Raw genomic sequence first — 13,168 nt, 5'->3', positions numbered from 1 at the left:
TTACTGGATGAGCGGGCACCATAACGTCGCAAAAATATTTATGTTTATTGTCGGCTAATGCCTCAATGAGACCACGCTAACCCCTACGAAATACAACCCAGTCATATATTCAGTGTACAATTATATTCGACTATAAACAAGATTGTAAAAAATCTCCTTGATTGAAAATATAGAAGCGATTCGAACGATAACAGAAATTATTAAAAAATATCTAAAAATATATCGTTATTTTTTTTCTATTGTGGCTCAATTACGTATCGATAATAATTTATATCGAGATTCGTTAAGTACTATTGAGGCCTAGCAATGTGTGCGATTGGTATGGGTGTATCGAATGAATTGGTATAATTTCTTGTGAAAATCAAACGTCACTGTAGTCATATTTATGCCGAGCGTCGACAATTACGGTCATTCGAAGTCGAGCGTGATGTTTCCAGTCCATTTCTCGTAATAGCGCTGCTTTTATAACCGAAGCGTAATGAAACTCGTTTAAATATCACAAAAGTGGTCGGATTACGGCTGCCGACCACTTTATACTGCTTAATTACAGCTCTCGACAAAAATAATTGGGAACTTGGGGAATTACAACCAGACTTTACGGGTGATTTGAAGAATTTTTTAAGAATTAGACATTTCAATGTTATTTTTTTTTCGTAACAATGAAATTTGATAATAACGATAATCTTGAGATGCAAGCGCTGGTTAGCAAATAATAAAATCAAAATAAACTTCATACAAGAAGACTTTTAAAAGCACTGTTTAATCAGCGAATTAAAAATATTAATTTAAATACAAGTTACCACTGGGTCGTAATAGAAATCTCTATCAAGAGAGAGGAAACGGTTAGAGACTTAATAGTTACCCTTTTACAATGAAATTACGTTAAGGAATAAAACACAATTGAAAAAAAAAATATATCCTGCCAGAAAAACTGTGAATACTAACTGAAATATGTTTAGCAATTTTAAACTCTTTATACAAATAAAAACTATCGGCCTTACTTATTAACGTTCCTTAGTGGATGATTAGTCAAACAATGATGTGTCTTTTTCTTTCGAATATCACATCAACAATGACAGAAAGAACGAAATCAGTGTTTCACTAAACAGCCACTCCTTGAAATATCTCAAAGGTGTCTTATATCATGTGAGTTTAAATTTATGTTCAAATTCATGAAGCTACTAAACCCAGGCATTTCGATCAAGGCACTTAAATAGATTTGGGATTAAACAATAGGTAAGCCAAAATGTAACGCTCGTAATCCGTCTCGATCCGTCCTGCACGCCCAGGCCGGGCCGTCATTGAACACTGTTCGTTTACTCAATGACAATAAATGAGTTCATGATTTAGTGTTCAATGTATTGCATCAAAATATCAGATCACGTCGGGCCTCGTTTATGTCATGATCGATAACTTTGTTTACGTTCAGGATAAAGCTTCATTATAATATGTGCAAAATAACTTTTCGACCGTGTGACAACTACCTGCAGAAATTATTGTAACGAGCTGCCGGAGTTACTTAATGAACTCAGCTTGTTCAGCGAAAGTGGTTATGTGATCTATGTATTTTATATCCATATAAAGTTATTGCACTAAATAGTTCTATATTATTATGAAGTACCTTCTAACATTTAATAAACATTAGTTAAGACTACAATTAAGTTGTGATAATATATAATCTCTATAGCCTATCTAATCTAAGCCGAGATGGCCTAGTGGTTAGAACGCGTGAATCTTAACCGATGATCGTGGGTTCAAACCCGGGCAAGCACCACTGAATTTTCATGTGTTTAATTTGTGTTTATAATTCATCTCGTGCTTGACGGTGAAGGAAAACATCGTGAGGAAACCTGCATGTGTCTAATTTCATTGAAATTATGCCACATGTGTATTCTACCAACCCGCATTGGAGCAGCGTGGTGGAATAAGCTCCAAACCTTCTCCTCAAAAGGGAGAGGAGGTCTTAGCCCAGCAGTGGGACATTAACAGGCTGTTACTATATAATCTCTATAAGACTAATTAGTAATGTTTGGAAATATAACTATCGATTGATATACGAATTTAGTATAGTGAGAGAGGAAGCGAATAGCAGTTCATTTGGCGAGCAGGCGGTTGTGCAAACTGATTAATTCTCGGGCACCGGCGTGCACCAGAAATATTAGCTCCGCGGATATGAGATTGCTAATTCCACTAATGCACCGGACAAATATCGCAAGTTTCAGCTAATCTGGCTGAGTTGCATTGGAATAATGCGAAACAGTTTTCTGATGTGATTGTTGGATACCAGATCCAGTTTTAATTATCATTGTCCGAATCATTAATTATAATATACTTTTGTGTACGTACGTTGTTTGTAGAGATAAATGATTGATGAATGTTTGGTATTATTAGTCTATCTATATACTAGAGAAAGTTAAATATTTCTTAGAACATCAAATTGCCTATTTATAAAACCTCAACAATTAGTATACTGTCCGGTATTGTTGTTACCTAGCTAAGGTAAGTAAGAATTTTGTCTTCTTAAATTTACATGCAAAAAAATTACAGTCACCAGTAAATGTTCATGTATATACCTCTACTTGTGGGTATGTATATGTTACGATATTAAAGAGTTCGTGCTATGATTTATATACGATCGATATGAAAATATTGGCTTTTCGAATCGGGAATAAAAATCATCAGTCATACGTTGATCAACCCTCACGCACAAGTGCAGTCCATTCATTTGCCGGATGGATTAATTTCCGCCGTGAGATCGCTCCAAAGGGAAATGCGATTGGAACAAAGTGGAGGGCCACCCGATATTTCATTTTAAGTCCATTTATCCCGAAAAGGGTTGAAGAGGTTTTTGCAGGACCAAGACATATACATTTTTTTTAGAGAATTTAATTATTCTTTTTAATAATATTCAGTTTAATTTATTAATTAAACTTTATGCTAAGCACTCATTCGTACATAGAATACAATTTTCTATGTACTATAATATATAAATAATTAGATTCTGCCAGCTGCTTCACCCACGTCTTAGGGGAGAGAGAGACAGTAGTTAGTTCCCTATGTCCTTTTCTGTATCTCTGATAATGTATATAGATAAGATATGAAAACTTTACAAACAAATAAACTCACTATGGCATTAATAATATGAGTGTGGATAAGATGAAATAATACTTATACTGATGAACAACACTAATTATTAACACTTTTTTGATTTTCTTTAAAAGGATAGTTCAAACATTAGGCAATGTATTATTTTACTTGTAAATTTAGTGCAAGTTGATATTTCTGGGATTGGACCCGACCCGCTGAGATTTAACTTATTACACCGCCGGCACGTTGCCAACGCTAGATGATTATTACCTACAAAAGTTGTCTTCTCCCTACCACTACATACATCTTTGTGATTCATCGACCGAGCGGTTAGACGTTGTACGCACTGACTCGACGGAGCTTCGATTCAATTTCAAAGTTACTTCGATTTTCTAAATTTATGGCCGTAACTTTATGATGCATTTTACGATGGTTCGGTCAAACACGCGACTCTTACGTTTAAACTCACGCAGCATTATAACGGATACTTAAATATTATCGATTTCTGAATAAGTCTAGGAGTTTAGGAGCACTTTTATAACTCAAACATGAACATTATTATATTCGCTTGTATTTTGCTTTGTTTAAACATTATCGTTAATTATAATTTAATTCCGAATGCCGAGATGGCCCAGTGGTTAGAACGCGTGATCGTGGGTTCAAACCCGGGCAAGCACCACTGAATTTTCATGTGTTTAATTTGTGTTTATAATTCATCTCGTGCTTGACGGTGAAAGAAAACATCGTGAGGAAACCTGCATGTGTCTAGTTCACTGTAATTCTGCCACATGTGTATTCCACCAACCCGCATTATAGCAGCGTGGTGAAATAAGCTCCAAACCATCTCCTCAAAAAGGAGAAGACGGCTTAGCCCAGCAGTGGGACACTCACTGGCTACTCTACTTACTTTTTTTAATTTTATTTCAGATATCCATTTAAAAGTTATGGAAGTCTATTTTTAGACACTTTTCATTTTTTTTCTAAAGATTGTCATAATATCCAAGTATTAATACCAGTATTTTAAAGGCAGTTCCTGTCCGCATGATGAGATATAAACCAGTTCATATATATGTATATCAAAATTCATCGGATTAAAGTCATCAAAATGGCAATCCTTAAGTCAAAAGCGGTTTAGAGAGAAACAAATTAAACACGAGCATTTTTATTATGGTAATAACTTCGGGAAAGTTTATTTAATGGATTAAGTTTAAACAATGTTTATTTGAATGGTGTAAACACAATTTGTGGGTAAACTTGTGCGTGTAATGCTTTGCGAGATGACATCACCAAAACAACAGCCTGGATTTAATTAAACCGACTGTTTCAACCCTAATTTGTAATTCAACTTGAAGTTAAAACTGTAATATCTATCCAAAGAGATCAAAAACTTAACTTTTAAAGAAATTTGTAGAATATATATGTATACGGATATACATAAATACTCTTTAAATTTCTTTAAAAAATATCGAGTACCTTATCCACACTTATCTACATATACCACTTATATTGTAAGTAATGTTTTTGCTCTGTTTTAATTATTTAAATCAAACGGACACTTTTAAGAGAGTAGTATCACAAATTTAATCTCGATTTTATTTCCCGCCTTTTTATCTCCGGCTACTCACATTTAGACAAAACCGGCAATAGCGTCTTTGAAACTCATTGTTTAGGTGATATTTATTGAATAGACATACATATAAAGCTGTATAGCGACTATATAACGATTAAAAACATTCGTTGAATAAAATTATAATATAAAAACTTTTTTATTATTTAGGTAATTTGTTTATTAATTAAAAAAATATTTTTTATTTAAATTTGTTAATTAAAAATATTTTTGGTAATAAATAATTTATCAGTTTAAATAACTGATAAATAATTTCTTTCAAGAAATTATAATTTTATATAAAAAACCGTGATTTTGAATCTAGAAATCAATTTGTCATTTTTTATTTTAATTTTAAATTTAGATATCTTCAAATTGGCAGACGTAATCGCATCTACTGTATTTTTTTAGAAATATACATTATACCTAAGAAAAACGAAAATATAAATAAATTAATATAACCAAAGCTAAAGCTACAAATACAATAAAAAATATATCTATACAGTTCACGATTAAGACGCATTTCTAAAATGGACCCCGATACAAAAATCAGGGTTGGCGAAAATTTATATAATTACAAGTATTACAGAAACGCTAGAAAAAATACATACATTTTCACACTACGGGTGAGTCTTAGACTGTAGGCCAAATAATATGTATGTAGTCAAGATTTTGTAGTTTTTAGATTTAACTTCACATACATACAAAATCTGGATATTTATTGAAACGTTAAACTTTACAATAATAGGGCCTCTTTTTGCTTAGTAATTCGAATAACAATTAGTCCCGAGAGTTGCATTAAAAATGGTAACCATTGCTGAAATCCGTACTACGCTTGATAGATGGTACTTAGTGCAGATGGAGTCGTCCCCGAGAGTGTCTTTCGCCTCACGCCGTTGAACAAGTGCCAATAGAAATTGAGCTGCGAGAAAATTTGTTAAAACAAAAATGAGACTGATATCACGGGTATCAATTCAATATTGATTAACGATTTTCCATTTTTAAATTTGAAATTTGTTTTTCCTTACACATTAAGCGTATTAGTTACTTAGTAGTATTTGTGACATTTTACTTGTGACATTACACTTTCAATCGAATTATGCTAACGCTTTAATTATATTAATATAAGCTACAATAACAGAATTTTGTTAGGCATTTCAGTATGAGAAAATCAAAATAAACTTATATAAATTAAAAAGAAAATTACCTTAATATAATTAAATTATTATGTATTTATTAAATAAACAGACGGTAATCATACTAATATTATAATGAGATCAATTTTGATTGACGAAAAACAACTAATTCGATTGCTACGGTATTTTTGCATTATGATAGGTGATTGTTTTAGGAGGCTACATATTATAATTATATGTTGTATATATCTTAAGTATAAGTTATACATCATGCCAATGTTATCTGTAACAAAAATACTGGTCAAGGGCTTTTCCAAGGAAACGCTTTATTACTATCTACGGAAATATCTAACAACATTGATTTCTCTTTGTTATAAAATAGATAAGTACCAGTCAGCTACATGTTTATGTTTAATAAAATACTTAGGTATATGTGTATTTAAATATCAAAATAAATTCAATTTTAGTGTTTTCTGTTAGTAAAATTACCGCGTAGATACATTTTACAATATCTTAAAATAAAAAGATTGAAGATATTTGAATAAACCCATAAAAAAAGATGGAGCATGAAGTAAAATGTATTAGCTCAGTAGGTACCGGTAAGTAGATCGGCCCGCTTGATACTGTTTATATCATTATATATTTTTAAATCCTTATTTAAAAATATAATGTGATTAAACTCCAATAATATAATTGAACACTTCTTCACTTCAGAAGTCGAAGTTTTATTTTAAATGAGTGATTTTTAAATTTTTTAAGAAAGAATAGTTTAGGTCTCTTAGCTGTACACGTTCTAGTTTTGTAACATCATTTTGTTTTATTTTACCTAAAGGTAAATTAGTAGGTGCTACTCGTACAAATTGAAAGCGTGGTAGAAAAAGATTTCACACATTCACTTTGCTAGCTTCGTTCAGTTAGATTGTAGCCGATAAAAGAAAAAATGTGTGGATTCAACTTTTACTTTTTTAATCATGTACATGCCAATCTGTGTGGGCTAATCAATTATTCTACCTCCATTCATTAATACATTGTGTTGCTCTATTTTGGTTTGAGGGGTAAATGAGCTGAGCAAGTGTTTATTGCTAATGGATATAACATTTTAGATCTAAAAGTTAGCAGTGCCTTCACGTGTTATAAGAGGTATATTAAATATTCTTAAAAGCCACTGTCTATGTAACCGCCTGTTAATGCCCCACTGTTGGGTTAGGGCCTCCTCTTTTGTTTGTGACAAATGTTTGTAGCTTACCCCACTACGCAGCCCCAATACGGGCTGTTGGTTGTGTATCCTCTGCTAGATGTGCATGTGGCAAATTTTCATCTGACACATACAGTTTTCTTTACGATGTTTTCCTTTACCAGTGAACACGAATTAAATTATATGCACAAATTAAGCTTAATAATTAACTGTCATGTCAGTTCAGCAGTACTTGTCTTTGCGAGTTAAGATTGACGTATTCAAATCATTGGCCTGATTTTAATGGCTCGACACTATCTTTGAAACAAAAAAAATGTCCATAGATACAATGTAATTTTTCTGTAATTTTGATGTCATTAACAGTTTACCAATTACTCGATGTAACAAAATTATAATTGATGCCAAATTACTTAAATGTGACCTATATGGCCCATATACACACATATGTCACATTTAAGTAATTTGGCAGTTAGAAAAAGTTGATTTTTCCAAATTAAGTCTTATTTTCATTAGCAGATGAAACTGTGGACCTTAAAATTGGTGCAACTACTGGTGGTGGCTGGTTCATTTTTTTGCCGACAAGATTGGAATTACGATTCAATGGGAAAAAATTGCTAGCATTCTTGCCTCCATTTCACGCAGTCATGACATGGCATGGTAAAAAATTCTTATATAAGTAAAAAATATACAAATATTGATATTTTATAATGAAAAAGTTTATATAAATAAGTTGAATGTTTTTATTTAAATTAATAAAGTTCTTTTACTGTCACTTTTTACGCAAAAAAATAAACCTAAATTTAATATCTAAATTTAATAAAAATATCCATTTTTATTAAAATAAAATATATCAATTGCAGCCTCTATTCTTAAGCACGTTTGTGCCATCAACGTAATCAATCATTAATAAGTTAACCAAAAGTTTTGCTATAATTAACTTCAATTGTCATTAAGGGGTACTAGGGGTTTCCATCGACTGACTGAGAGAGAATATATATATATACACCCTATTTTACTCACTGTGCACTGAACCTTGAATTATTAAATATGTGATCTTTTTTTTATAACTTAGTCGAATAAGCCTACGATCCATATGAAGTTAGTGGTATTACCAATATGTACGGTAACAGCCTGTTAATGTCCCACTGCTGGGCTAAGGCCTCCTGTCCCTTTTTGAGGAGAAGTTTTAGAGCTTATTTCACCACACTACTCCAATGCGGGTTGGTAGAATGTGGCGTAATAAACATAAACACATGTGGCATAATTTCAATGAAATTAGACACATGCAGGTTTCCTCGCGATGTTTTCCTTCACCGTCAAGCACGAGATGAATTATAATCACAAATTAAGCACATGAAAATTCAGTGGTGCTTGTCCGGGTTTGAACCCACGATCATCGGTTAAGATTTACGCGTTCTAATCACTAGGCCATCTCGGCAACCAATATGTAGTATTTACTAATCCCTAGGCATTTCTATTTCCAAGTTACAGTTGAATTCAGCGGTCAAAATGGTTTTCAAATACGTAGAGAGAAATCTTTGCACCCAAACGTTACGGTATATCGTTAAACTGTGCTTTTAGAAATAATATCGTAGAATAATAAAAATGCTATTTTTTACAAACTATATGAATTTTAAATAATAGTAATAGTATTATTTGTTGCATACAGTTATTTTATACTCCATACTGCATATGCCAATCAAGGGTGTATGAGTTCAATTCGAAAATTAAAAATGATCATAGATTTTTATTAAGCTCCTATTAGTTTCACAGCGATGGGATAATATTAAAAAACCTCATCTAAATAAAGCAACTAAATTAAGTAAAACAAAAATAAATGTAATTTTTAATTCTAGACTTCATAATAGAAACAAAACGAAATTGTATGAATTAAGTATCAGTAAAAATAACAATAAACCCTAATTTTCAGCGTACTACAGTAAATTACATTCTAGCCAACCATTACTTTAACCTATTAACTTTTGTTGCACAATTAGTGCACTCCATTGAAATCACCGAATTGTTAATTATTGCTTTACATTTCCGTAATTATAGGTAATAATTAATCTTTACTGAAAAAGATAATTTTTACTTTTTTTGATATCTTAACAAAAGTAAACACCATGTATAACCATTTTAACTAAACGGTTTCATCTATTTAAAAAAAGGTTTATGAAAACTTAAAGTTTCAATTGTTACTTTTTTTAAATTGATGTGAGCCAGCAAACGAAATAGAAATTAAGTTAAACAAGGGCATTTGGGCATAGATGCTTAGACTGTACAGATTCATTAAAAATATATAAAAACAAAATTATGGTTTTGCCTGATTCATCTTATCTGTTTCTGGTGATTGAGGATTAATTAAATTAAAATACAATCACGTTTTTACTTATCTTCTATCTTACATATTCACGCAATGATAACTTCCGGTATTAAAACATTATTAGAGTAGCGCTGAAACAAACAAACATCGTAAACACATTTACATCTTATTACGAGATTTTTTTTTTTGTTATTTATTAAAGCAATTGTTGATAGCAGCTGCCTGCCTATCTATTTTTTAAAGGTATAACCTAAACTTATTTCGTGATAGCAATAAGTAGGATTTTGAATTCTAAATTTAAAAGTTTTTCAATAACTGTTATTAAATTTTTAAAAGTTTTTTTTACAAAGTTATGGCTAATCTTTATTTATTTTTATTATTTAGTATAAGTAAATTATTAACATACATCTTTGGGCTTAAGCCCGATTCTTTGTGTTGCCCTACTTCCGGTATTTAATGTTTTCTTTCCCTTCTCTATTCGTACAGAGAAGGAAGCTGTTTCTCTCTCAGTGGGTTCGTGATTTGCTACCTTAAACTTATCTTCGTAATAAGATATGAGTTTCATCATAAGAACAGCATTTGATGGCAGACTTTGTATTTGCAATTTTTTGTACTAAAAAAATTAAGAAAAGTTATTATGAATTTTCAAGCACTTTAGTTTAAGCACAAAACTATTTCTACTTACAACATCATTTTGTACTGATACAGTTTTATTAATTATTTGAATTTTTTTCCCATTTAAATCTTCTATAAATGTTTCTATTGATTGCATCACATTATTATTTTCAACCTAAATCAAAACACTATTAAAAATTGAAAATAAAAAAAATAAAAATGTAAAATGCAAAATATTAACCTGAAATGTTAAAAAAAAATTACTTATAAAAGTAACTATAGCAAATACTATATAATGTGACTTTCCCGTTTTGAAATGAAACCACATTATCGATTGAATAGGAAAGTCGTGATCGTAAAAACATAACAAACGATAATGTTATAGTGTTTTGAAACAAATGATTAGGTTGAATTTCAGATATAAACTCGTTGTATACGACGAATATTTGCTATGTAAATTTGAACGCAAGATTAAATCGTTCAAAAACATTACCGAACAAAACTACTGAATAGTGAGCTTTGTTTAGTTAACTAATTTTGTCAGAATTCTATGTTCGGAAACAAAAATAATAAAACCAAAATAAAGTTTCGTTTGACCAAATGTAAGGAGAGTTTGAGAGAAATCTGAGCGAAGGCTTAATGGTTTCGCCTTGATCCTGAGCGAGTCGAGAGCGCAGTTACACGGCTAGATTTATTAGTTCAATTACCCGGCCCTGTTCCAAGCTACTCTGCTTACTTGAGCGCAGACGCCAACAAGTAAATTTTGCGCAGGTTGCTAGCACATTTCCTCTTATGTCTTTTAATAGGTTTTGCTTACGAAGCTAATTTTAGCAGACATTTGTTTTTAGTGAGTACAAACGAGAACTTTTGTTAACTATAGTGGTTGAATTTAATGCTGAGAGAAAACTGTTTTGTTATTTTCCTGTTATTAAACAATAACTTATATATATATATATATATACCGTTCGAATAGAAAGAAAAACTGTACAATATTGCTTGTTCGTTATTTAAAAATTGGCATCGTCTAATGAATACGATACAGAATTGAAGACTGAATCGTCTTTCTGTAAATTGTTAAATAATACAATAATATGTACCTGCTGTACGATATAAGTTAAAAGCAAACCCAAGTTGTTCATTCTAGCGGATACTGAAGCGCGTTGCTTGGGACCGCAAATGCTCCCTGTCGATACAACTTGGCCAACTTTCAAATTTGTGGGTTGGCGCTTTCAGAACTACGTTACCTACTTAACTCTATGTACATAACACAGGTCAGTAGATACTTACCTATATAAAAGCACATTTTGACCTCGATACCATATTAACATTTTTTACGAAGTGCTATTATATAAAATTTTACGATAGCAAACTCTTTGTTATAGTAAGGTATATAACATGCATAAACGGTCTTAAGCCGCAAAGAGTTTTGTAATGTAAAATTCCAATTTAAACACTAAATAAGAGGTTTACTAATGAGATAAAAGTTTTAACAGGAAAAAATTAAAAGAGAATCGGAACAGGTATTGTATTACATTGCTGGAATAAGTCGCAATTTAAGATAGAGCTTGCTTGCTTGCCATTCTAGACTCGAACGACAGTGCGAGCCCGTTTTCATTAATATTATAGCAGCACGCACACAGACTATATCCTTAAAATTCCTTTATATTCGAGAATTTTTTTAAATGGGAACTAAACTTTATTCTGTTGTATGTAAGCGTTGTAGATAGATATGTTATAGAAAAAAGTGCCATAAATATACACATATATTCGTGACCTGTAAATTCTTCATCCTATCAGAATACGAAGTAATGCGGTTTTCTTAATATTAATTTTTTTCTTATTTATATATGTATATGTTAAAGAGCCGAGATGGCCTAGTGGTTAGAACACCATTGTTCTTAATTTGTGTTTATAATACATCTCATGCCTGGCGGCGAAGAAAAACATCGTGAAGAAACCTGCATGGGTTAAAAATTTGTCACATTTGTAACCAATCCGTATTGGAGCAGTGTGATGGAAGAAGTTCCTAACTTTTTCCTTAAATGGAGAGAAGGCATTAGCCCAGAAGTGGGACATTAACAGGCATTTACTTTACTTTGCAACAAAAGGAAAAATAATTTTTTTTAAACATGTTGCAGTGTATTTAAGTACGCGTTACGCTTCTACCTAATTGAGACACCTGAATAATTCATCGTTAGATAAAATTGGTATTAAAATTTTACAACAAAAAACACGCTTCACATCACAACCTCTTAAAATTTTTTACTATTAGACTAGGGTGGGTAAGTGTTAGGTATATATTATTCAGAAGTGTGGTTCGCAGAGGCTCATGTCGGACAGCAGAGAGGCAGCACTAAGTGGTGCGGCGCGACGATAATACGTCAAACCGCCGCCTGTGGTCTGACCGCCTCGCCCGCCTAAAATTAATAGCATTGTATTACGCGCGCAGGGCTATTGCTATTCAATCTATCTAAGTGTCAAACTCAATTATGTACAGTCATAATTACTATTTAACTTCAAAGTTCACGCGAATTTAACTAGCTTTTATTTGTACCTATCGATAAATCGATGTTAAATATGTTTCTAAGTTATGACATGTAACCGTCATCGTACTTAGAATGCATATATATTATAATTAATAAATATATAAATTAGTCACGTTCTTTGATGCTCTATCATTAAATCAATTAATGAAATAATAGTTATTTTTTAACTTTTTACGAAATTTAGAATTATTTAAAAAATTAAAAAACTGATATATTACATTTATATTTATAAATACTGATTAATTTCTGCAAGAAATATTTTCTTCCTGCCGGCGCCGACAAATTTGACTCATATACAACAATCATCAAAGTCCATACATTAAACTAATATACGATTAGTTTAGATTAGATTACTAATATACGATTAGTTTCTTGTATGTAATGCAGATCCGGGCTGCCCGCTCCTGATACAAAGCTTCTATTCAATAATATTGAACCAATTTTAAAATTCAATTTAAAATTACCATAACTAATATGGGCTACAGTGAAAAACAATTATTGGAATTGTTGTGCTTTTTCTGAGGCGCTTACTACTAAAATTCTTGAAGCTATAAATGATTTATACAAAAAATATAAATAATAATAATAGTTCTCCAGATCGATTTCGGTCACGGCGGCGAATTTCAAGAATGATTAGCTAATTGCGCAGGACATAGTATT

At 31.5% G+C, this 13,168-nt stretch overlaps 1 protein-coding gene across 1 annotated transcript; it reads right to left on the bottom strand.

The window, feature by feature from the left end:
• Window positions 1-8,842: 8,842 nt before the first annotated feature.
• Window positions 8,843-10,849, bottom strand: LOC126768226 (uncharacterized). The gene is made up of 4 exons (XM_050486199.1): window positions 10,204-10,849; window positions 10,033-10,137; window positions 9,754-9,960; window positions 8,843-9,478 (listed from the first exon to the last, which is right to left on the bottom strand). Exons 1-4 carry the CDS (start codon window positions 10,288-10,290, stop codon window positions 9,434-9,436), a joined length of 444 nt encoding a protein of 147 aa, XP_050342156.1. The 5' UTR covers window positions 10,291-10,849; the 3' UTR covers window positions 8,843-9,433.
• Window positions 10,850-13,168: the final 2,319 nt, after the last annotated feature.

The sequence above is a fragment of the Nymphalis io genome, chromosome 4 (assembly GCF_905147045.1).
Source record: "Nymphalis io chromosome 4, ilAglIoxx1.1, whole genome shotgun sequence".
NCBI classification, from domain to species: Eukaryota; Metazoa; Arthropoda; class Insecta; order Lepidoptera; family Nymphalidae; genus Nymphalis; species Nymphalis io.
Note: the sequence above shows the minus strand (reverse complement) of the source record. Positions and strands in the feature narration are given on the sequence as shown.